Below are 23,348 nucleotides of genomic sequence, written 5' to 3'. Positions count from 1 at the left end.
AAAGTTTTCTTTCTTGTTAAATCATAAGTGTGCTAATAACTCTGTGAAGCCCCATCCTATGTAGCTGTTGGACATGCCGTGCTTACAGGCATGTAGTACATTCTATGTCCTTCCTTATACTTTAACCAAGATATCTGTGCTGGACGTGCTCACAGCCAGGTCCCAGCTCTCCACTGCTTTTACCTGTTTAGAAAGTTTTAAGTTGTTAGCCAATCGGGTTTTCGTTTAGATGCTGAGGTCTGGCTCCAGCCAACGGAGATCAGACACAGCAGTAAGGACAACCCCAAATGTGTAAGAAATTAATGTGTGTGTTTTCTTTTGTTCGCTGTACTTCCATGGCACGATGCCGGTGAGGGTACCCTTCCCACAGTCCAGAAAATAAAAATTGCGTTTCTGAAAGATCTTTTTGTCTCAGTGCTGATTTTTCTTTTCGGCACCGAGCACCTATTTCCAATGGCTGCATCCACCATTCCGTGAACTATCTTCCCCCAGCCCTGAGCTGTGTCCCCCATGGCCCTGGTCCGTGTCCTCCCTCAGCCCTGAGCAATATCCATTCGGGACCCTGAACTGTGCCCACTCACTGCCCTGAGCCATCTCCATGGTCCTGCCCTGCACCTGCCCACAGCCCCATTCAGGCCTCCCAGCAGCCCTGAACCTTGTCCTCTTGTGGCTCTGCCCCGTGTCCACCCGCCAGGGCGAGAGTGCTCACCTGAGACCACCAGGCGGGCAGAGGAGCGGGACTTGCCGATGGTGAAGTGCACAGGACCGGTCATGGTGGAGCAGGTCCGCCGCAACGTCAGCCGGTGCACCGTGCCCTCCTGCTCCAGTCCCACGTTTCCCCCATCCTGCAGCACTGTCTTCCCCAGGAGCCACTTAGGTGGCCGCACTGAGGGGATGGAGGTCTCACACTCAAACCAGGCAGGGGCGGGCTCCATCACCGTCACGTCCTGCAGACCCCGCACGATGGTGATGGACTGCTCTGTGGGGAGGAGCCAGCGCTGGCAGGTCCCGCGGAAAGGACAGGCTGCCCCTCCGGCAGATTCCTTACTGGGAACAAGCCCCTGCCCGCCATGTGCATGCTGGCATCCTCCTGAGCTGCCTGGACCCAGCGTCTCTAGGAGCGCAGGGCAAACCATGAGCCCAGAAGACACCCCCACACACAAAAGCAAACTGCAGAGCTGCCCTCCTGCCCGCACCTTCCACGAAGAACTGTGCGCTGGTCTTGACGTCACCGGCGTCACAGGTGTAGGTGTCCTCGTCCTCCGGCTGTACGTCGCTGATGACCAGCTTGCGGTAGAGGCCGTCGCTGACCAGCTCGTACCTGGGCCCGGACTGCAGCTCCTGACTGCCCTTGAACCACCGCACCTGGGCGCTGGCCCGGGACACCTGACACTCCAGCACACCCCGGTGCTTCTCCATGGCGATCTTGTCCCGCAGTGGGCGCACGAGGGTCACTGGCAGCTCTGAGTGTGGTGGGGGTGGGGCTACGTCAGAGATGGTGTTCGGGGCTCCCAGGCCCAGGCTCTGACAAGGCACCAGGGGTCCTGGACAGCCAAGGGCCTGGACCCCACTAGGCCCCAACAGCCCATGTCTGCCCACCAGGGGCCAGCAGGTGGTCAGGCTGAGTGTGCCCCTCGGAGCTGTGCTAGGACCTGCTGCACAGAGTTGACCAACAGCAAGGGGAGTGAATCCGCCTCCGTGGCTGCCCTCCCTCCCACCGCGTATCCCACATTCCCATTTCCACCACCCAGGTCCTGCCCAGAGAAAGGCAGGTCATGCCCATGTAGCCCCACCCACTCCAGTCCTCTCCCCAAGCCCCCATTTCAGCACCAGAACTGCATGCCCTAGTCCAGCCCCAGGAACTCACGTCCCTCCCCACAAACCTCTAGCTTGCCCCGCTCACTGGTCCCCACAGCTCCCATCTACAGAGCCTCCCACCCTGCCACCCCAGCACGACTCCCCCCAACCATCCTCCTCCTCAGGGCCACCAGGTAGACCCCCCACCACCACCTCTCACCCTGGCAGGGCCTCAAGCCTGGCCTCTCCAGCACTCGCTGCAGCCATAGGGAGAATTCATCAGGACCCTGGTTTTAAGCTAGAATCCCCTCATGGCTGCTTCTCTGGCCCTTATCTTCCTGCCAAGGAGGTGACACCCCCTTCTCTCCTCGTGAGTCCTTGCTGTCCCGGTCCTGAGAGCCAGCCTGGGGCATCAGGGCCTGAGCTGAGCCAGCTGGCCACATACACACACCATCCAGGCCCCGCCCTCCCCTCAGCCCCCACCTCACCCTTCACTCGGAGCTGGGCTCGCGATTCTGCATTTTCGGCTACAAATTTGATCTCTCCTGCATCTTCTGCCAGGACCCTCCGGTAGATGAGCGTGTATGTCCTTCCTGGGGACAAGAGCTACTCAGCATGGGTAGGGCAGAGGAGGACCTGGGCTGGGCCACGCCCACCACATCCACCTGCCCTCACACCTTCCTGGCGGATGCGCACGTTCTCGCTGGGACGCAGTTTGCCGCCCTCCCGGAACCACTGGCCAGGCACTTCGTCATGGGAGACCTCGCAGGAGAAGGTGGCACCGTCCTTCTCCATCACTTCCACATCGTCCAGGGGCCTCACGATCTGGATGCTGCGGCCTGGGGTGGCAAGGGAGGCCCTGCCAGCCACCCCCGGACGCACAGAGCCGCTCCCAGCAGCCGCCACCCGGTGCTCCCCACCCAGTGCCCCAGCACGCTGAGGATAGTGAGGATGAAAGCAGAGCGGCCAAGCCCCTGGCTGGGGACCACGGAGGACAGGAGGAGGTACCTACACCTGCCACTCCCCACGTGCCCCATGCAGCCCTCACCTTGCACCTTCACGGAGGCAGAGCTCTGGGCGTCGTGGGCATCACACACATACACGCCCTGATCTGTGAACTCGCACCGGTAAATAGTGAGGCTCCGACAGGCACCCTGGGCCACAATGCCCACTGTCTTGCCAGCCCGCAGCTCCACACCGTCCTGAGGAGCACAGAGGCCCAGTCAGGCGCTCAGGTGGCTCAGTCCTGGGGTTCCACTTGGGCCCACCAACGTGAGAGGAGGGGAGGAGGCAATGGAGTTGGGAGGTGGGGGGCGGAGAGGCACCTTCAGCCAGCGCACATCCACATTAGGACGAGATAGCTCGCACTCCAGGGTAACCTTCTCCTTCTCGGTGGTCACCACGTCCTGCAGCGGACGGCTGAAGCTCACGGGCAGCTCTGGGGAGGCGGAAGCGGGAGGGGAGAGGAGACAAAGGGCTTGGAAGAGCCTTCAGGGTGGGGGTGGGGGTAGGGGTGGGGGTGGGGATGGGGACGGGGACAAGTGTGGGGCAGTGCACGAGCTGGACAGAATTATATGGGGCTGGCTCATCCAGGTCCTCACAGTCCCCACTGGCCTCCCCAGGACCCCCTTGGGACAGGCGGGCGTGCTCTGCACTGTGTCCTGCTGGCTCCCGCACGCACCGGTGACCACGAGCTGTGCTGACGTGTGCACGCCTTCTGCCTTGAAGACCACAAGGCCGCTGTCCTGAGGCCGCAGCCCAGAAAGCGTGAGGGTGTGTGTGGGGCCCCGCACAGCCAGGTGGCAGGTGGGCCCCTGCGAGAGCCGCAGACCGTCTCGAGTCCAGCTGCCCTCCACGTCTGCGTGCGACAGCTGCACCTCCATGGTAGCTGTGCCCTGCTCCTGCGCTTCCACTGCCTGCAGGCCCCGGACCAGCCGTACCTGACGCACTGCGGGGCACATATGGGGCGTGGGTCAGCCACTGCTCTGAGACTCTCACCTCAGACCCCTTGGGCACAGTCAGCTATCCCAAGAGCTCAGGGAGGGTCCTGGCAGCTGCCCCATGCCCACCCCCAGGGCTCGCCCCTCCTGCGGAAGGCCTACCCCTCTCCCACCCTTAGTACCTGCCCACAGGGCCCGCCCTTCCCCTCAGTGCCCCACCTCCCTTCTCCCTCCTGCCCTCAGTGCCCAGCCTTGCTCCTGTCTCTTCCCCTCAGTGCCCCCACTCCTCCCTCCTCCCTTCAATATCCCTCCTTCCTCCTCCCTCCACCCGCCTCCTCAGTACCTGCCTCACTCCTTCTTCCTCCCCTCCCTCCTCCCCTCAGTGCCCTGTCTCCCTCCTCCCCTCCCTCCTCCCCCAGTACCCTGCCTCCCTCCTCCCCAGTCCCTGCCTCCCTCCTCCCCTCCTTCCTCCCCTCAGTGCCCATCACTCCTCCCCTCCCTCTTCCCCTCAGTGCCTCCCCTCCCTCCTACCCAGTGTCCCACCTCCCTCCTCCCCTCCCTCCTCCTTCCTCCCCTCAGTGCCCCACCTCCCTCCTCCCCTCCCTCCTCCCTTCGTCCCTCCCTCCCCCACCACTCCCGCCTGCGGCTCACTCTCCACGGTGAGTTTGGCCTGCGATTTGTCGTCAGGGGTCTCGCAGCCAAAGAAGCCACGGTCGGCAAAGCCTATGTTGTGCAGAACCAGGCGGTGGCGGGCGCCCTCGGCGTGGATCTCCACGTTCTTTCCTGGCACCAGGGCCACAGCGTTCCGCGTCCACCTCAGCTCGGGCCAGGGCCGCGTCAGCTCCACCTCCAGGGTCACCGAGCTCCGCTCCTCTACCGTCTGAGGCTCCAGCTTCTTCCTGAACAGCACAGGCGCCTCTGGAGTCATGGGAGAAGGGAGGTCATGGCGGCCCTGGCCCTCCTCCACGGGCAAGCCAAGGTGCGGAGTGCCCATCCGGCCCCGGAGCCCACCTCACCCAGGTCCCTCTCCAAGCTGGGCATGGCCCTGGCCACACTGGGGAGCAGACCAGGTGAGGAAACAGAGAAGCTTCCCTAAGCCCCGCTCCCACCTCCAGCTCGCCCGCTCCAAACAAGACGCATGGCCAGGGGCCTCGAACTCCTAGGCATGGCTCCCACCAGGGGCAATGGTGTTCGCAAAGCCCCAGGACTCCTGCGCGGGTTAAGGAAGTGCCGGCGGGCCTCTCTGCCTCCGGCTGCCCGTGAACACCGCAAAGATGAATCTGCTGTATCACTCCTTTGCCCCAGAATCTGCCGTGACTCCCACTTCCCTTCAGGGCAACTTCTGGCTGCTGGCTTCAGCCGCATGGGAAGCTCATGTCACTGCCTGCACTGCTGCTAACCCCACTCTCTCTCCACTGCCATCCATCAGGCTAAGCATGGACACACCTCCTCCAGAAAGCCTTCCTGGATTGCCTCAACCTCCACCCATTCCCCACCAGGTGCACCTGCAGGATTGTATCTTCTCCGCATCCAGAGAAGGCACTTGGCCCATCCAATCTATCTGAGTCTCCTCTCTGTAGCCCACACATTCCGTGTCCTCTGAGGTCAGCCAGACCAGCCGGACTCAGGACAGCAGTTCCAGGTGCCCATGCAGGACCAGTCCATGGGGGAGATGCCTGTGCCAGGCAGGTCCTGCTGCCCCCTCCGCTCACCTCGGACCCTCAGGGCAGCTGAGGATGAGGCACCTTCAGCCTCTGCGGTGATCTGGCCTGCATCCTCCAGCACCAGGCTCGAGATGGTCAGGCTGTGGCTGGCACCACTCTGTGAAATGGCAAACTTCTCGCTGGGCTGCAGCAGGGCACCGTCCCGGAACCACACAACTGCCACGTCACTGGGGGACACCACACACTGGAAGGTGGCCTCGCGGCCCTCCTCCGCGACCACGGCGCTCAGCCCGGACGTAAACCTCGCCACTCGGGGCACTGCGGACAGGATGGCTGCTTAAGAGGCAGGCGCACAGGACCAGCAGAGCCCCCAGGCTGCAGGAGTGCCAAAGGCCGCCTCCTCCAGGAAGCCACCCTGGATAGGGACACCCGGCCCCTCACATACCGCTGACAGTGAGCTGCGCACTGGTGCGGTCATCACGGCTCTCACACACGTACTCCCCGGCGTCCTCTGCACGCAGCCCCAACACAGTGAGCGAGCGCACGGGCCCCTCGGCCACCATCTGGAAGCGCTTGCCTGCCCGAAGCTGCGTGCTGCCGCAGCGCCACACCACCTCTGCACACGCCGGGCTCAGCTCGCAGGCCAGCGTCACCGCACCACCCAGCTCACCAGACACGGGCTCCAGCGGCCGGCAGAACCTGGCAGCCACCTCTGTGGGCAGGAAGGGGACATCAGCCGGGCTCTGCACAGACCCAGCTTGGCCCCTGCCCAGCTCGGGGACAGAGGCATCTGGAGGCGTCCCCACCCCATGCCTGGCTCACCTTCCACCTGCACGGGGAAGTCCTGCCCCTCTGCGCCCACGCGGCAAGTGTAGACTGCGGTGTCCAGCACCTGGGCACCACGCACGGTCAGGGTGTGGCTGTTCCCCTGGCTGGCAGTCTCGTGCCGCTTGCTGCGGCGAATCTCCACGCCGTCCTTGAGCCAAGTCACCGCAGCCACAGAGGGTGTGCCCAGCATGGCAGTCAGTACAATGTCCTCATGCTCCTTGACCACCAGAGGCTCCCTGCGGCCAGGTCTCTCTGAAATTAGGGGCTCCGGCTCTGTGTAGAGGTGAGTTGGCATGAGAGGGGACCCTGGCATCCCTGGACCAGCCCTGCCCCCCATCAGGGCCACCCTAATGCCACCTGGCACTCCTGATGCCCATTGCTCTTCAAGGACAGCCCAGTGCAGTCCTGAGCACCATCAGCCACCATCCAGGATCTCAGGGGCCATGCAGTGTGGCCATCAGCTCCAGGTGAGGTGGATTAGCCATCCCAAAGCACTGACCTGCCATGTGCAGGCGGAAGGAGACCCTCTGGCCCCCAGCCTCACAGCTGTACTCCCCAGCGTCTGCCTGGCCCGCCTGCTGCAACACCAGCCTCCGCGTGCAGCCCATGGCCTCCACATGCACTCTCGAGCTGGAGCTCAGCTTCTTCCTGTCCTTGTACCACGTCACCTCCGTCTGGGCCTGGGACACCTCGCAGCTCAGCGTGGCACTGGCCCCCACCTCAGCCTGCACCTCCCTGCATGCCGGCTGCTCCTTGGCAAACACCACCTTGGGCTCTGGGGATGGACAAGGAAGGACACACAAGATCAAAGATATGCCCAGGTCAGGAAGGCCACCCTAGGGTAGGAGCACCTGGACGAAGGAGGGGGAGGAACAGAACCTTCCTCAGGCTCTGCACCGCCGTGTGGCCAGGACAAGCCCCACCGCCCCCAGCACAAGAATCAGTTTCTCCATCCACTGTGCACTCGCCATGGACCACCCCAGGCGGGGCAGCTGTGACAGACCCTCCGTGCACGAGCTCCTCCAGGGCAGGGACTGGGGTGCCTGCACACCGGCTCTTCCTCAAGCTTGTGCACAGCCATTAAATCCATTTGTCCTTTTTCAACCTCACATCCCCCAAACCACGTTTGTTTGGCTGTTGAGACTGAACACGTTTCATGCCTCCATGCCTTCCATCCACTTTACATCTTGATACCTCTCAAAAGTGTTTCATAGCTTCCCCATGAGCCTCTGGACACCTTTACCAGCCCGGGATCTTGAACGTGATGCCTCTGAAACTCCTGTCAGTCTTTCAGGTTTTCATTTTCCAACTGCTTGCTGCTCGTCTACATGTAGAAAAGTTTCTTCACACGGATCTTGCAAGGGCTGATCTTTCTCAACTCTCTAATAATTTATCCTCTGGGTAAACCATATCTTCTGCTGACTGACCTTTTTCTTTTTTTGAAACAGAGTCTTACTCTGTCGCCAGGCGCCAGGCTGGAGTGCAGTGGCGCGATCTTGGCTCACTGAAATCCCCGCCTCCTGGGTTCCAGTAATTCTCCTGCCTCAGCCTCCCAAGTAGCTGGGATTACAGGCACACACCACCACGCCAAGCTAATTTTTATAGTTTTAGTAGAGATGGAGTTTCACCACGTTGGCCAGGATGGTCTCGATCTCTTGACCTCGTGATCTGCCCGCCTCAGCCTCCCAAAGTGCTGGGATCACAGGTGTGAGCTGCTGCGCCTGGCCTGGTTCACCTTTTTCTAACTTTTACGCCTTTCATTCTACTTTCCTCCTGACTTTGCTGCCCTGTGCTGGGTGGAAGTGCTGGCTGCTGGCTTCTCGTGCTGTTCCCTGGCTCAGAGCCAAAGCTTACAGAGTCCCCCTTTGTGGTTTTTGTGTCACACCTTGTGTCAAATTAACGGGAAAACATCCTTTTGTTTATACTTTGTTAAGAATTTTATGGCATGATGCATGCTAAGTTTTGCCAGATACTTGTTCTGAATATATAAGGTCAATTTCGTCAATGCGGCACTTTATTCTACGTTTAAGATAACGGCATTGTTTTTTAATTTCAATCACATATCATGATTTTCTAATGTTTTTAACATGAAATCAGCCCTCATTCCTACACTATGAATCTTATCATCGTGTACGACTCTCTGCATGTATTGCTGAATTCAGTTTACTAATATTTTGTTTAAAACACTGGCCACGATCCCCATGATTCTCTGGCCTATGATACGCAATCTTCCTGTTTTCCGGCCAGCTCTTAGCTGTGGCAGTAAGCTGTCTATCCGCACATAACGCGTTAGAGGGTGTATCTTCCCTTCTCCGTTCTCCAGAAGAATTTCTCAGCAAGGCCACTTGGTTCAGGTATTGTTTGATAGAGAAGATTTTTTGCTACCGGTTCTGGTTCTTATAGGTTGTAGCAACTGCAGATTACTTCAGTAACAGCAGGTAACTGCACACAGGTTATCTGTTCCTTGACTGGTTTTGGTTTTCTAGAAATTAGATAATTGGTTAACAGTTTTGAAATTTATTTGCAGTGAGTTTTTGGTATCTGTACACATCTGTAAGCCATTATGGACACAGGTAACAGCAACTGCTACACGGTGGCACTCAGGGCTCGGGCTGGAGTCTGAAGCTAGAGTCTCGTAACAAACAGGAAGGTCATTGTCAGACTTCCGTGAATCAGCCGGAGAGGACAGACACAGGACTCATCAGGGAAACAGGATGATGTAATTCGGCTTCCCCAGTCAGCAGCTTCCACCACAACAACTTGATATAGCAGCCGTGTGTGACTGCGCTATAGCTTCTGACTCCTACCACTTTAAATCCATCCAAATTCCAGGGGGTATTTGGACACAGAACATTCTAACGGAACACAAAAAGAAAGCAAGAATGGCTTCGGGAAATGTAACTCCAACATCAAGAGTCTCAGGCACGGGCCTGCCAAGGCGCTGCCTTCACCTGTCTGCGCACTAACGCCATGGGTCTGCGCTCCACCCGTCTACAAACCACCCATCTGCACACTAACGCCGCGCGTCTGCGCTCCACCCGTCTACACACCACCCATCTGCACACTAACGCCGCGCGTCTGCGCTCCACCCGTCTACACACCACCCATCTGCACACTAACGCCGCGCGTCTGCGCTCCACCCGTCTACACACCACCCATCTGCACACTAACGCCGCGCGTCTGCGCTCCACCCGTCTACACACCACCCATCGGCACACTAACGCCGCGCGTCTGTGCTCCACCCGTCTACACACCACCCATCTGCACACTAACGCCGCGCGTCTGCGCTCCACCCGTCTACAAACCACCCATCTGCACACTAACGCCGCGCGTCTGCGCTCCACCCGTCTACACACCACCCATCTGCACACTAACGCCGCGTGTCTGCGCTCCACCCGTCTACACACCACCCATCTGCACACTAACGCCACGCATCTGCGCTCCACCCGTCTACACACCACCCATCTGCACACTAATGCCGTGCGTCTGCGCTCTAATCGTCTGCACACCAACACTATGGGTCTGCACACCACACGTCTGCACACCACCCATCTGCACACTAACGCTGCGTGTCCGCACTCCACCCATCTGCACGCCAACGCCATGGATCTGCGCTCCACCCGTCTGCACGCCAACGCCATGGGTCTGCGCTCCACCTGTCTGCACACTAACGCCATGGGTCTGCGCTCCACCCGCCTGCACACCAACGCAATGGGTCTGCGCTCCACCCGTCTGCACACTAACGCCATGGGTCTGCGCTCCACCCACCTGCACACTAACGCCGCGCGTCTGCGCTCCACCCGCCTGCACACTAACGATGTGAGTCTGTGGCTTCACCCGTCTGCACACTAATGCCGCGGGTCTGCGCTCCACCCGTCTGCACACTAACGCCGCGGGTCTGTGGCTTCACCCGTCTGCACACTAATGCCGCGGGTCTGCACTCCACCCGTCTGCACACTAACGCCGCGGGTCTGTGGCTTCACCCGTCTGCACACTAATGCCGCGGGTCTGCACTCCACCCGTCTGCACACTAACGCCGCGGGTCTGTGGCTTCACCCGTCTGCACACTAACGCCGCGGGTCTGCGCTCCACCCGTCTGCACACTAACACCACGCGTCTGCGCTCCACCCGTCTGCACACTAACGCCGCGGGTCTGCGCTCCACCCGCCTGCACACTAACGATGTGAGTCTGTGGCTCCACCCGTCTGCACACTAACGATGTGAATCTGTGGCTCCACCCGTCTGCACACTAACGCCGTGGGTCTGCGCTCCACCCGTCTGCACACTAACGCCGCGGGTCTGCGCTCCACCCGTCTGCACACTAACGATGTGAGTCTGCGTGTCACTTGTTTACTCAGTAATGCCCTGGATCTGCACACTAATTCTGTGGCTCTGCACTTCACTTGCTTACACATGAACTCTGTGGATCTGGGGTTTAGTGAAGCTCAGACTGTCTTCTACAACCACAGAGAAGGACAGCAGTGTGTCCTGGAACACTGAAAATTTTGGGAGCCCAATGTTCAGTGCTGATGTAATTCCAAGTGAGACCGTGTGGCTGGAATTTCCCTACACCCTGGCTCAGCAAAGTGAAATCTCTCTCCACAGGGAGAGCCCTCATGTGGGGCCAGATGAGGCCATGCAGGGACCGCAGGAATATCCCTGAGGGAGGGACGCCTGGCCTAACTCCATCTCACGTGTTAGATAGGACCAGAGTCCCGAACACCTTGGGACATTGGTGATTCAGAGAAGGTGCTAGGAAATGTGACCCAGCATGTCTGCACAGGAATAGCACCTAACATGGACAAGGAGGGCCCTGACCCTTCCATTCACTCCCTTCCCACCCAGCAGCCCAGCTCCGCCACAGGCAGAGTAGGAGGTGAGAGGATGGGAGAAGGGGAGGGACAGTGTCCAATGGAAAGCCCACCGGGTCAGCAGTGGTTCTACTCTAGTCAGAGCAGCATCCCCAAAGCACTGACCTGCCACGTGTAGGCGGAAGGAGAGCCTCTGGCCCCCGGCCTCGCAGCTGTACTCCCCGGCATCCGCCTGGTCCACCTGTTGCACCACCAGCCTCCGCATGCCACCCGTGGCCTGCACGCGCACTTTGGAGCTGGTGCTCAGCTTCTTCCCGTCCTTGTACCACGTCACCTCCGTCTGGGCCTGGACCACCTCACAGCTCAGCGTGGTGCTGGCCCCCGCCTCGGCCTGGACCTCCCTGCATGCCGGCTGCTCCTTGGCAAACACCGCCTTGGGCTCTGGGATGGACAAGGAAGGACACACGAGATCAAAGATACGCCCAGGTCAGGAAGGCCACCCTAGGGTAGGAGCACCTGGACGTGGGAGTGGGAGGAACAGAACCTTCCTCAGGCTCTGCACCGCCGTGTGGCCAGGACAAGCCCCGCTGCCCCCAGCACAAGAATCACAGTTTCTCCATCCACTGTGCACTCGCCATGGACCGCCCCAGGCGGGGCAGCTGTGACAGACCCTCCATGCACAAGCTCCTCCGGGGCGGGGACTGCGGTCCTGATGCCTGCACAGCTCCCTCACGGATATGCTGGGGTCTCCCCCACAGGACTGTGCAGGGTGCGTCCTCAACGCACGGCCTCAGAGTGCTGAGGCTTCCGTTCCTGCCACTGTCAGGAGGGTCAGCATTGGCCTCTGTGGGGAAGGCCCAGGCTTTGTCATGCATGGCCTGGTGACACGCAAGGTGGAGCCCTTTCTACCATTCTGACTATTACATCAGCTCTTCTAGGGTGTCACTCTTCAGGCTTCTGTCCCATTTTTAAGATCATTCTCTGTCTTTTCCTTATTTTTAGGAGCTCTTTATGTATTTTAAATGCTAGCAAATGATAATTGCGTATTTCACAAACACGTTACCCATGTCCTTGACTTGCCTTTTCACTCTCAAATAATGTCCTGACAAATTAGAGTCTTAGTGTAAATGTAGTGAAACATGCCATTGTTCCACCGTGTAGTTTTAAGAAAATGTTCCTTTCCCTGGAGTTTCCAGCAATCTGTTGTCATCTACGGGTCTTATGGTTTTACCTGTTACACTGTGTGGCCTGTAGCCCCCCTGGAACTCACTTTTCAGTGTAAAATAAGTCACTAATCTAAATTTTTATATGGTTAAAAAAAAATCAAAGAACTATTTTGTTTTCTTTAGATCATCCTTTCTCCACTGCCTATGCAGGTGTGAAGATTAAAAAAAACCCAAGAAACAAGAACAATAAAAAGGGGGAAGCCACTGGTTTGATTTGGGTCTGATCATGAGCTCACAACTCTGTCCCTTTGTTCTGACAACTGTCCCTATCTTGTGCCTGGCGCTCTCCATTCCTGCGGCTGAATGATTCTTGATATCTGGCAGACAGAGGCTCACATGGCTCTTCAGGAGCGTGTTACTCTCATTGGCCTTCAGAATCTGCTCCTCAATCTTCAGCTCCGCAAAGAAAAACATCTGCTTGTGTTTTGACTGGGAGTAAACATATTTGAGACTTCCATGGGTTTCTATCCATTTTTTTAGGTCTTCTTACTGTCTGTCAAAAGGTTTCACAATGACCAGGCACAGTGGCTCACACCTGTAATCCCAGCAGTTTGGGAGGCTGAGGCGGGAGGATTGCTTGAGGCCAGGAGTTTGAGTCCAGCCTGGGCAACATAGCGAGACCCTGTCACTACCCAAAAAAATTCTACAGCCAGGGTTACAGGACAGTGAGACCGTCTCAGTGAAAGGACCTACAGCCAGGGTTACGGGACAGTCAGACTGTCTCAGTGAAAGGACCTACAGCCAAGGTTACAGGACAGTGAGACCGTCTCAGTGAAAGGACCTACAGCCAAGGTTACAGGACAGTGAGACCGTCTCAATGAAAGGACCTACAGCCAAGGTTACAGGACAGTGAGACCGTCTCAGTGAAAGGACCTACAGCCAAGGTTACGGGACAGTCAGACTGTCTCAATGAAAGGACCTACAGCCAAGGTTACAGGACAGTGAGACCGTCTCAGTGAAAGGACCTACAGCCAAGGTTACGGGACAGTCAGACTGTCTCAGTGAAAGGACCTACAGCCAAGGTTACAGGACAGTGAGACCGTCTCAATGAAAGGACCTACGGCCAGGGTTATGGGACAGTCAGACCGTCTCAATGAAAGGACCTACGGCCAGGGTTACGGGACAGTGAGACTGTCTCAATGAAAGGACCTACAGCCAAGGTTACAGGACAGTCAGACTGTCTCAGTGAAAGGACCTACGGCCAGGGTTACAGGACAGTGAGACCGTCTCAGTGAAAGGACCTACGGCCAGGGTTATAGGACAGTCAGACCGTCTCAGTGAAAGGACCTACGGCCAGGGTTACGGGACAGTCAGACTGTCTCAGTGAAAGGACCTATGGCCAGGGTTACGGGACAGCCAGACTGTCTAACGAAAGGAAATAAATGTGCTTGGTCTCAGACTTCTCTCTGAAGCACCCAAGAGGCTCAAACACAGTAACCATTAGGAAACTCTATAAAATAAATACACGCAACATTGAGGCTGCTACGGAGGGAACTGGCCTTCAACGAAGTGTGGTGGCGTCACCTGCTCTACTCTCTCTTCCATTTCTAAATCAAGCTACAAGAAGAACACCGACTCCGAATGCTCCAATTGAGGACAAAAGGAAAACATGCTCTGCCTTAGAAGCAACATTCTAAGCCCGCAGAGTCACTGTACACGCACGTCTCCGCCAGGGCGCCACTCCTTATGAGTCACACCATCACAGCAGATCAGGGATGTCGATTTGTGACATATGGGAAAAGGGAAGTGTCCCCCTCCTCTAAACCTACGATAAACCAAATCTTAGTTTCAGAAAAATTCCAACAATAATTTGGTGACTCAAAACTCCCATGATCTTGGTTACATGAAATTGAGGCAGCTCCCCCTAGAGAGAGTCCTGCGCACCATGGGGTGAGATGTGGGAGCTGCCAGACATCCAGCAGCAGCACGTCCACCTCTGCTCATGTGACAGACGCCCGATCCACCTCAACCCCCGGCGCCAGGGGCAGCAACACTCCTCAGACACCAAGGAAGGTGCTGCACAGGTGTGACTGAGCATTACCCAGTGCAAACACGCCACCGGCCCCCTCTCCCTCCCATGCACACCCCTCCCTTGACCCAGCCTCAAGGATGAAAATGGCAGCGGGAGGATGGGAAGCCCGAGACATGAACGCTGAAGGAACGTGCACAGAGTTCTGCAGGGGCTGCCAGCCAGAACCACCACCATCTCCGAAGAGGCTCCTGAGCGCCTCAAAGCACTCACCTGCCACGTGCAGGTGGAAGGAGAGCCTCTGGCCTCCGGCCTCGCAGCTGTACTCCCCGGCGTCCGCCTGGCCCGCCTGCTGCACCACCAGCCTCCGCGTGCAGCCCGCAGCCTCCACATGCACTTTCGAGCTGGTGCTCAGCTTCTTCCCGTCCTTGTACCACGTCACCTCCGTCTGGGCCTGCGCCACCTCACAGCTCAGCGTGGCACTGGCCCCCACCTCGGCCTGCACCTCCCTGCGTGCCGGCTGCTCCTTGGCAAACACCGCCTTGGGCTCTGGGGAAGACAAGGGTGCACAGGTGACCTCCACCATCTCGGTCAGGAAGGCAGCACTGGAAGGGAGGTAGGAGGGACAGAACCTTCCCCAGGCTCAGGCTCTGTCCTGGTGTGTGGTCGGGAGAAGCCTCACTGCCTCCCAGCACAAGGAACACAGTTTCTCCATCCATTCTGCATGTGGCCATGGACTGTGATCCCAGGCAGGGCCGCCATAACAGACCCTCCAGAGCAGGGAGTGGGGTCCTGACGCCTGCACAGCCCCCCTCATGGATGTGCCAGGGTCTCCCCATGGGACTGTGCAGGGTGAGTCCTCACCGCCAGGCCCCAGAGTCTGAGGCTCCCACTCCTGCCACTCTCAGGAGGGTCAGTGCTGGCCTCTGCAGAGCTTCCTGCGGCTTTCTGTGGCCTGCTGGGAGAATGGTCAAGCTGGATGCCTTCTGATATTTGGGACGGAGTCTTTGCTCTTCTGTGGAGCTGGGACTGCAGGCATGCACCACCTCGCCTAGCTCTTTTAATTTTTATTTTTTAGAGGCAGGGTCTCACTATGTTGCCCAGACTGGTCTCAAATTCCAGGGCTTAAGCAATCCTCCCACCTTGGCCTCCCAAAGCGCTTGGGTTACAGGCATGAGCCACCACACCCAACCCCAATTTTCAACAGCACTGTCTTTTACATATTCAGTTTTAAGAACTTCATATAATTACATGCTACGCATGTTACAAACATCTTCTCCACATCTGCGCCTTGTGCTTTCACTCCTGCATGAGGGTCTTCTGGCAACACGAAGTGATCAGTTTTATTTCAGGCAAATGCATCCCTCATCCTGTGTGGCCAGTGTATTCGTGTGCTCAGGACACCTTCCACTACCCGGAAGTCTCGGACCAGTCTGTATTATCTGGTAAGAGCTGTTCTACCCACACATTGAGTTGATTGCTTGCCTGCAGAGGTAGACACTCAGTATTTTTATTTTTGCAAACAATCGTCTTGGCACCATTCCTCTACAAGAAGGAGGAGGAATCTGGTTCCATCGGAGCAGTTTTGAGCTCAGTATTCAGGTATTCTGGTCTGTTCATCTTCTCCTGCCTTTGGGCCCAGGTGTCTGAATCGCCTCCGCTGTAGAGGAGCCCCTCCTGTCTGGTAGAGCAAAGACCCTCACGCTGCATTCTTCCAGGGCGGCTTGGCTCTGCTTGACCTTTGCTATGTACTTCAGTATTCTCCCGCCCAGCAGACCTACGGTTACTGGGATGCACACTTCCACGTCCTCCACAGTTTTTTACCATCTCTCAACAGTGTTTAATAATTTTTCTCCGCAAACCATCTAAAGACCTTTTATTAGACTGGCAACTTAGGATGGCACTGAAAAGCTCTGAAAACGTTATTTTCCATCTGCTTGTTTCTGGTACATAGATCTAGAAGTGTTTTGTGGATATTGATATTTTTATGTGGTAACCATTCCCAAATCTCTTACTAATAATTAGGTTTTTTTGGACTTTCTGAATTAATAACCGTAACATCCGTGAGGTGCATGTTTTATTTTCCAAGTGTCACACCGTGCACTTCCTTCTTCTCCCCTCTGCACTGTACAGTGTTGGAAGAAGTGGTGATGGGTGGCATCCTTGTCCTGCCTCCAGCCTCAAAGGCGACACTTCCAAGGTTTCATGTTTGTGTAACGTTGGCTTATTTTCTCTACAGTATCACTTGTGACATTAAGGAAAAATGTTTCTATTTAGAGTTTGTTAAGAATTGTATGACATGAATTGATGCTAAATTTTTCCAAATATTTTTTGCATATTGATGATGTCGTATTTTATCAAATACTTTTAGACTCTGTATTGAGGTAATCACATTTGTTTTTCTTTCAATCTGTTGACGTCATATTTTGTACTGATTTTCTAATGTTTCTCATGTTAAACCAGCCTTGCATTCCTGGACTGTGACTTTTATCATTGTGTGTTACCCTCTTGATCAATTGGTGAATTCAGGGTGCTAATATTTAAGTTTAAGATATGAGCATTAATATTGATAAGAGATTGGCCAGTTTTAATTCCTCATATTCACCCTGTCAGAGTTTGGTATTAATGATATTTACCTATATAAAATGAGATCGAGGACTGATGTCCTTTTTCAATACTATAGAGGAATGTGTATGAACATGGAATAATTTCCTTCCAGAATATCTGGTACAGTTTAGAGCACTGGGTAGATATTATTCTATGAGAAGATTATTTGTTGCATTTCTACAAAAGGTTATAGGACTGTTAAACGTATCTATTTCTACTTTTGATATAGTTTTTTCAGAAGTTTTTGCCAAAACTTTTCAAATTTACTTGCATAAATAATAGGGCCAGGCATGGTGGCTCACACCTGTAATCCCATCACTTTGGGAGGCTGAGGCGGGCAGATCACCTGAGGTCAGGAGCCTGAGACCAACCTGGCCAACATAATGAAGCCCCATCTCTACTAAAAATGCAAAAAAAAATAGCCAGATATGGTGGTGTACACCTGTAGTCCCAGCTACTCGGGAGGCTGCATCAGGAGAGTTGCTCGAAGGCAGGAGGCAGAGGCTGCAGTGAGCCAAGATCACACACTGCACTCCAGCCTAGGTGACAGAGTGAGACTCCATTTCAAAATAACAATAATAATGACATGTTCTCACATAACAACATTTCAAATACCTACAAAGTGGGATTTTTGGCACAAACTTCTAGGTGCTGATGTGACACCAGGTACCTGTGAACACGTGTGTGACTGCACTCCATCTCCATCTGACAAAAGGAAGGGAGAGCTGGCTCTCAGACCTCTTCATCAACCAGCCATGAATTATTAGACAACAGTATGAAACACACCTCGCTTGACCTGCCCATGGCTGCTGTACGGTGATTCATCTTTAATACGTGTGCTAGGCCGGGCACGGTGGCTCATGCCTGTAATCCCAGCACTTTGGGAGGCCGAGGCGGGTGGATCACGAGGTCAAGAGATTGAGACCAACCTGGTCAACATGGTGAAACCCCGTCTCTACTAAAAATACAAAAATTTAGCTGGGCATGGTGGCGCGTGCCTGTAATCCCAGCTACTCAGAAGGCTGAGGCAGAAGAATTGCTTGAACCCAGGAGATGGAGGTTGCGGTGAGCCGAGGTCGCGCCATTGCACTCCAGTCTGGGTAACAAGAGCGAAACTCCGTCTCAAAAAAAAAAAAAAAAGCGTGCTGATGTAGCTTGATCTGTTTACTCCTCTTAAGTTATAAATACACGAAATTAAACTAAGGGAAGTTCAGTCATAGAATATACTGAATAACAGCAAATAAAAATAACGTACACTTTCAGAAGGGAACGTCAAACCTCACAGTGCTGCACCAATTCCCAGGCTCTGTATTCACTCTGCAGGCAGTATAATAAAAACAAGCTGGGCACAGCGGCTCATGCCTGCAATCCCAGCACTTTGGGAGGCTGAGGCGGGCGGATCACTTGAAGCCAGAAGTTTGAGACCAGCCTGCCCATCTCTACTGAAAATACAAAAATTAGCCAGGTGTGGTGGCAGGTGCCTGTAATCACAGGAGGCTCAGGCAGGAGAGTCGCTTGAACCCAGGAGGTAAAGGTTTCAGTGAGCTGATATCACCCACTGCACTCCAGCCTGGGTGACACACTCTGTCTCAAAAACAAAACAAAAAAGGCACAGGATATCGATTTTGCCACATGCAGGTGCGCAGAGACCTTTTATGCCCATAAGAAATTTGAGAAGAGGGTCCCTGAACTCCTAAAACTTGGACAATCCAAAGTTCAATCATGGGATAATTCCAGGAATGATTGTGTGGCTGAAATTTGCCCTTAGCCTGGTTCAATGGAATTCACCGATCTCCATAGGGAGAGCCCTCAGGTCGGGCTGGTGAGGCTGGGTGCAAGTTATCGGATGGCCTCAGGTGAGAGGTTTCTGGTCTGCTTCAGCCCCCTGTAGCAGCCCCCTCAGTTCCATTGAGCCAAAGGGCTGGACACCTAGGAGCACCTGTGGGTTCTCACCGGGGGCTGGGAATTTGTAAACAGCATTATTGCCTGGAAACACAACTCACGGCATCTCTTGTACACATTCATCCCATCCAGCCAACCCTGGTCCAGCATGGGTAGGAAAATGGCAGGTAGAATTATGAGACACTTCCAGAGATGAACTCCAATGGAAAGAGTACTGGGGTCTACCAGCCAATCTCATCATCACCTCCACACAAGGTGACTCAGTATCCCCAAGGCACTGACCTGCCATGTGCAGGCGGAAGGAGAGCCTCTGGCCCCCGGCCTCGCAGCTGTACTCCCCGGTGTCTGCCTGGCCCGCCTGCTGCACCACCAGCCTCCGCGTGCAGCCCGCGGCCTCCACACGCACTCTCGAGCTGGAGCTCAGCTTCTTCCCATCCTTGTACCACGTCACCTCCGTCTGGGCCTGGGCCACCTCGCAGCTCAGCGTGGCACTGGCCCCCGCCTCAGCCTGCACCTCCCTGCGTGCCGGCTGCTCCTTGGCAAACACTGCCTTGGGCTCTGGGGAAGACAAGGGTGCACAGGGTGACCTCCACCATCTAGGTCAGGAAGGTAGCACTGGGGAAAGAAGGCCTAGAAGGGGAAGTGCAAGGGACAGCCGCTCTCCAGGCTCTGCACCACCACCTCCCAGCACAAGGAACAGTTTCTCCATCCATTCTGCATGGAGCGTCTGTCACACCCCCAGGGCGCCCTGCAGAATGGTGGCAGGTTCCAGTGGTCCCTGCTGCATGGGAGGCTGGTCTCGAATGCCTGAACTCGAGTGATCCTTCTGCCTCAGCCTCTCAAAGTGCTGGGATTACAGGCATGAGGCACTGAGCCAGTTTTGATGCTAAATGTTGTCAAACAGCTATTCAGAATTTGTCATGTTAAATTTCATCAAACTTTTCTTCTGCATTTATTGAGATAATCTCATTGTTTTTCTCTTTCAGTCTGTTAATGTCACACATGACATTTTCTGGTGTTTTGAATATTGAACCAATGTTGCATTTCTAAACTATGCCTTTTATCATAGTGCACTTTCCTTTTGACATACTGGTCATATTGCTCACGCCTGCAATCCCAGAACTTTGGGAGGCTGAGGCGGGCAGATCATGAGGTCAAGGGATCGAGACCCTTCTGGCCAACATGGTGAAACCCCGTCTCTACTAAAAATACAAAAATTAGCTGGGTGTGGTGGCGCGTGCTTATAGTCCCAGCTACTCAGGGGGCTGAGGCGGGAGAATCACTTGAACTTGGGAGGCGGAGGTTGCAGTGAGCTGAGATTGTGCCACTGCACTCCAGCCTGGCGACAGAGCAAGACTCCATCTCAGAAAGAAAATACTTTGTTGAAGCATTGGCCTGGATATCCATAAGGACTGGCCTGCAATTTCAAATCCTTATACTCTTCTTGTCACAATTGGTATCTGTGTTATGCTATCCACATAAAACAGGTTCAAGAGTGTTCTTCTCATTCTGTTCTCTGGAAGGATCTCTAAGAACATGAAACACTTCGCTTTGAGAATATTTGATATAATTTATCAGTAGATCCACTGGCCTTAGACCTTTCATAAAAATATTTTTTATCACTGGTTCCACTTAATTAAAAACTATAGGACGATCTGAGTTGTCTGTTTCTTCTTGTGTAACTTTTTCCATAGTTTTCTCTAAGAAATTGGTAATTCTTCAAAACTTAGAAAACTTATTACCATTAAGTAATTTATCATACTCTCTTAACACAATATTTTGGAAAGATACATAGTGGGCTTTTTAATGATTTTACACAGATAGAATGCCAAGTTGTCACGTGTTGGCATTTGGGTGAAAATGTAGTACCACAACGTTTTTCTCTCTGATATTTAGCCTGTTTTTTTGGGTTTTTTTCCAGAAATAGGGTCTCACTGTTGCCCACACTGGAGTGCAGTGGTGTGATGACCACAGCTCACTGCAGCCTGGAACTCCTGGGTTCCAGTAACCCTCCTGCCTTGTCCTCCCAAAGGGCTGGGAATACAACAGGTGTCCAGCCCAGACTCTCTGCAATGGTGCGCTGAGATAGCTTAATCTCTTTCTTCCTTTCCACTGCTAAATCCATAAATCAGACTCCAAAAACAAATTCTGACTCAGAAGGTTGTAACTGGAGACAAAAGGAAAGCCAGGTTTGCCTCAAGAAGAGCACTTGGAATCTTGCAGTTGTACCCCAGGAGCATAGTCACCAGCTCTCTTGGCTCCAATTTTTTTGCACAGACATTGCAAGAAAACACGGACAGAGATTTTGCCACATATGGGTGCACAGTGAGCTTCTAAAGCTTCTAGATTCAAGAAAAAGAAGGAAAGAGGCTTCTTTGACACCAAAAACTTTGACGCCCCAAAGTTCAGTCTGGAGAGAATCCTAGCTGGGACTGCGTGGCCAGAATTTCCTCCTACATAATTCATATGAATTCAAACATCTCTCACGGGTGAGAAGCCCCATGTGGTGCTGAAGGGAGGCATGTAGGAGCTACTGGATAGAAAGGACATCCCCACATTCCCGGGGTGATGCCTGGTCCACCTCAGACCACATGGCCAGACAGCGCCAGGGACCTGGACACCAAAGAGTACAGGGGTTTTGGGGCAGGGCTCAGTGTGATGAGGTTACACTGCATGGGAATGCCACTCCAGGTGCACCACAGGCCTGGCCCTCCCCGCACCCTCCCGTCTGTCCAAGCCTGGCACAGCCATGGGCATAAAACTGGGGGAGGTGAGGGCATGGACAAGTGGAGAGGTGGAGTCTCATGGAAAGGGCACTGTGGTCTGTGGGGTCATCCACCAGTCTCATCACACCTCTACACAAGGTCACTCAGCATCCCCAAGGCACTGACCTGCCACCTGTAGGCAGAAGGAGAGCCTCTGGCCCCCGGCCTCACAGCTGTACTCCCCGGCATCCGCCTGGCCCGCCTGCTGCACCACCAGCCTCCGTGTGCAGCCCGCGGCCTCCACGCGCACTTTCGAGCTGGAGCTCAGCTTCTTCCCGTCCTTGTACCACGTCACCTCCGTCTGGGCCTGGGCCACCTCGCAGCTCAGCGTGGCGCTGGCCCCCGCCTCGGCCTGCACCTCCCGGCGTGCCGGCTGCTCCTTGGCAAACACTGCCTTGGGCTCTGGGGATGGACAAGAAAGGACACACGAGATCAAAGATACGCCCAGGTCAGGAAGGCCACCCTAGGGTAGGAGCGCCTGGACGAGGGAGCAGGAGGAACAGAACCTTCCTCAGGCTCTGCACCGCCGTGTGGCCAGGACAAGCCCCACCGCCCCCAGCACAAGAATCAATTTCTCCATCCACTGTGAATGGAGCCATGGGCTATCCCCGGCAGGGCAGCTGAGACAGACCCTCCGGGCACGAGCTCCTCCAGGGTGGGGACTGCGGTCCTGACACCTGCACAGCTCCCATCATGGATATGCCTAATTCTAAAGCCAAATCAGCCTTAACTTATCAAATTCAGGAAGAACACTTCTATAAAGTTTGTTAAGAATCTTATGAAATAAGTTGATGCTAAATTTTCTTAAATGTGTCATCTAGATTTTATCAAATACTTTTATCTGCATTTATCAATTTCATCATTTTTCATTCCATCTGCCAAGCTTATTATACTGATCTAATGCTTCTGAAACCAAACCAGCCTTGTATTCTGGGACCAGGGTCTTCAACAGCTGCACTGTCTTCCTGAGATATTGCTGAATTCCATTTGCTAAAACTTTGTTTATAATTGTGTTCTTGATATCTACAGTGACAAATGCATACAGATCGGTCTACAATCTAATTCTTCCTACTTCCTTTGTCAGATTTTGGCATTAATGTTAAACTATCTATACAAAATGGCAGCCTGGGCACAGCGGCTCACACCTGTAATCCCAGCACTGTGGGAAGCTGAGGCGGGTACATAGCTTGAGCCCAGAAGTTTGAGACTAGCCTAGGCAACATGGCAAAACTCCATCTCTACTGAAAAAAAAAATGCAAAAAATAGCTGGTGCATGTGCTACTTTTTGGTGGTGGTGCGTGCCTGTAACCCCAGCTACTCAGGAGGCTGAGGTAGGAGAATCACTTGAACCCAGGAGGCGGAGGCTGCAGTGAGCTGAGATCACACCACTGCACTCCAGCCTGGGCAACAGAGTGAGGACCTGCCTCAAAATACATCATATATACATACATAAAATGGCATACAGAGGTCAATCTCCTTTTTCCGTTCTCTAGAACAATATCCATGAATATGGAATAACTGCTTTCCAGAATATCTGAAACAGTTTACTAGAAAATTACTGGGTTTTAAAGATTTCTGTTATCACTACCTCCATCTATCTAAAACTTACAGGACTAGTTAAGTTTTCTGTATCCTCTTACATGAGTTTTCATGTCGTTTACTAGGAATGAGCCAAATTGTCACAACTTTTAAAATTGATTACTTAAAATATTTTGTCATATTCTTCAAAAATAACTAAAATATATGGTGAGATTTCTGCTATCTATACACATCCACATAACACTGATTCTGATATAATACCAAACTTAGGTTTTAGCACCCAGAGGTCACCATGAGACT

At 54.3% G+C, this 23,348-nt stretch overlaps 1 protein-coding gene across 50 annotated transcripts in view; it reads right to left on the bottom strand.

Moving 5' to 3' along the window:
- Positions 1-23,348, bottom strand: part of OBSCN (obscurin, cytoskeletal calmodulin and titin-interacting RhoGEF) — a 165,411-nt gene that overhangs the window by 95,297 nt on the left and 46,766 nt on the right. For 49 of the 50 annotated variants that reach the window (XM_078357091.1, XM_078357093.1, XM_078357100.1 and 46 more), the window contains exons 16-31: positions 21,636-21,911; positions 19,027-19,302; positions 14,509-14,784; positions 11,206-11,481; positions 6,729-7,004; positions 6,224-6,502; positions 5,847-6,113; positions 5,450-5,719; positions 4,389-4,655; positions 3,479-3,745; positions 3,123-3,235; positions 2,846-2,999; positions 2,475-2,636; positions 2,286-2,390; positions 1,197-1,463; positions 710-979 (exon numbers count right to left, since the gene is read on the bottom strand). In XM_078357091.1, coding sequence (XP_078213217.1) covers positions 710-979; positions 1,197-1,463; positions 2,286-2,390; positions 2,475-2,636; positions 2,846-2,999; positions 3,123-3,235; positions 3,479-3,745; positions 4,389-4,655; positions 5,450-5,719; positions 5,847-6,113; positions 6,224-6,502; positions 6,729-7,004; positions 11,206-11,481; positions 14,509-14,784; positions 19,027-19,302; positions 21,636-21,911 — 3,801 coding nt within the window. The remainder of the gene's footprint in view (positions 1-709; positions 980-1,196; positions 1,464-2,285; positions 2,391-2,474; positions 2,637-2,845; positions 3,000-3,122; positions 3,236-3,478; positions 3,746-4,388; positions 4,656-5,449; positions 5,720-5,846; positions 6,114-6,223; positions 6,503-6,728; positions 7,005-11,205; positions 11,482-14,508; positions 14,785-19,026; positions 19,303-21,635; positions 21,912-23,348) is intronic. The other variant, XM_078357097.1, reaches the window with a different exon arrangement.

This window comes from Callithrix jacchus, chromosome 19 (genome assembly GCF_049354715.1).
Source record: "Callithrix jacchus isolate 240 chromosome 19, calJac240_pri, whole genome shotgun sequence".
Lineage (NCBI taxonomy): Eukaryota > Metazoa > Chordata > Mammalia > Primates > Cebidae > Callithrix > Callithrix jacchus.
The sequence above is the reverse complement of the archived record's forward strand: the minus strand, read 5'-3'. Positions and strand labels throughout refer to the sequence as shown.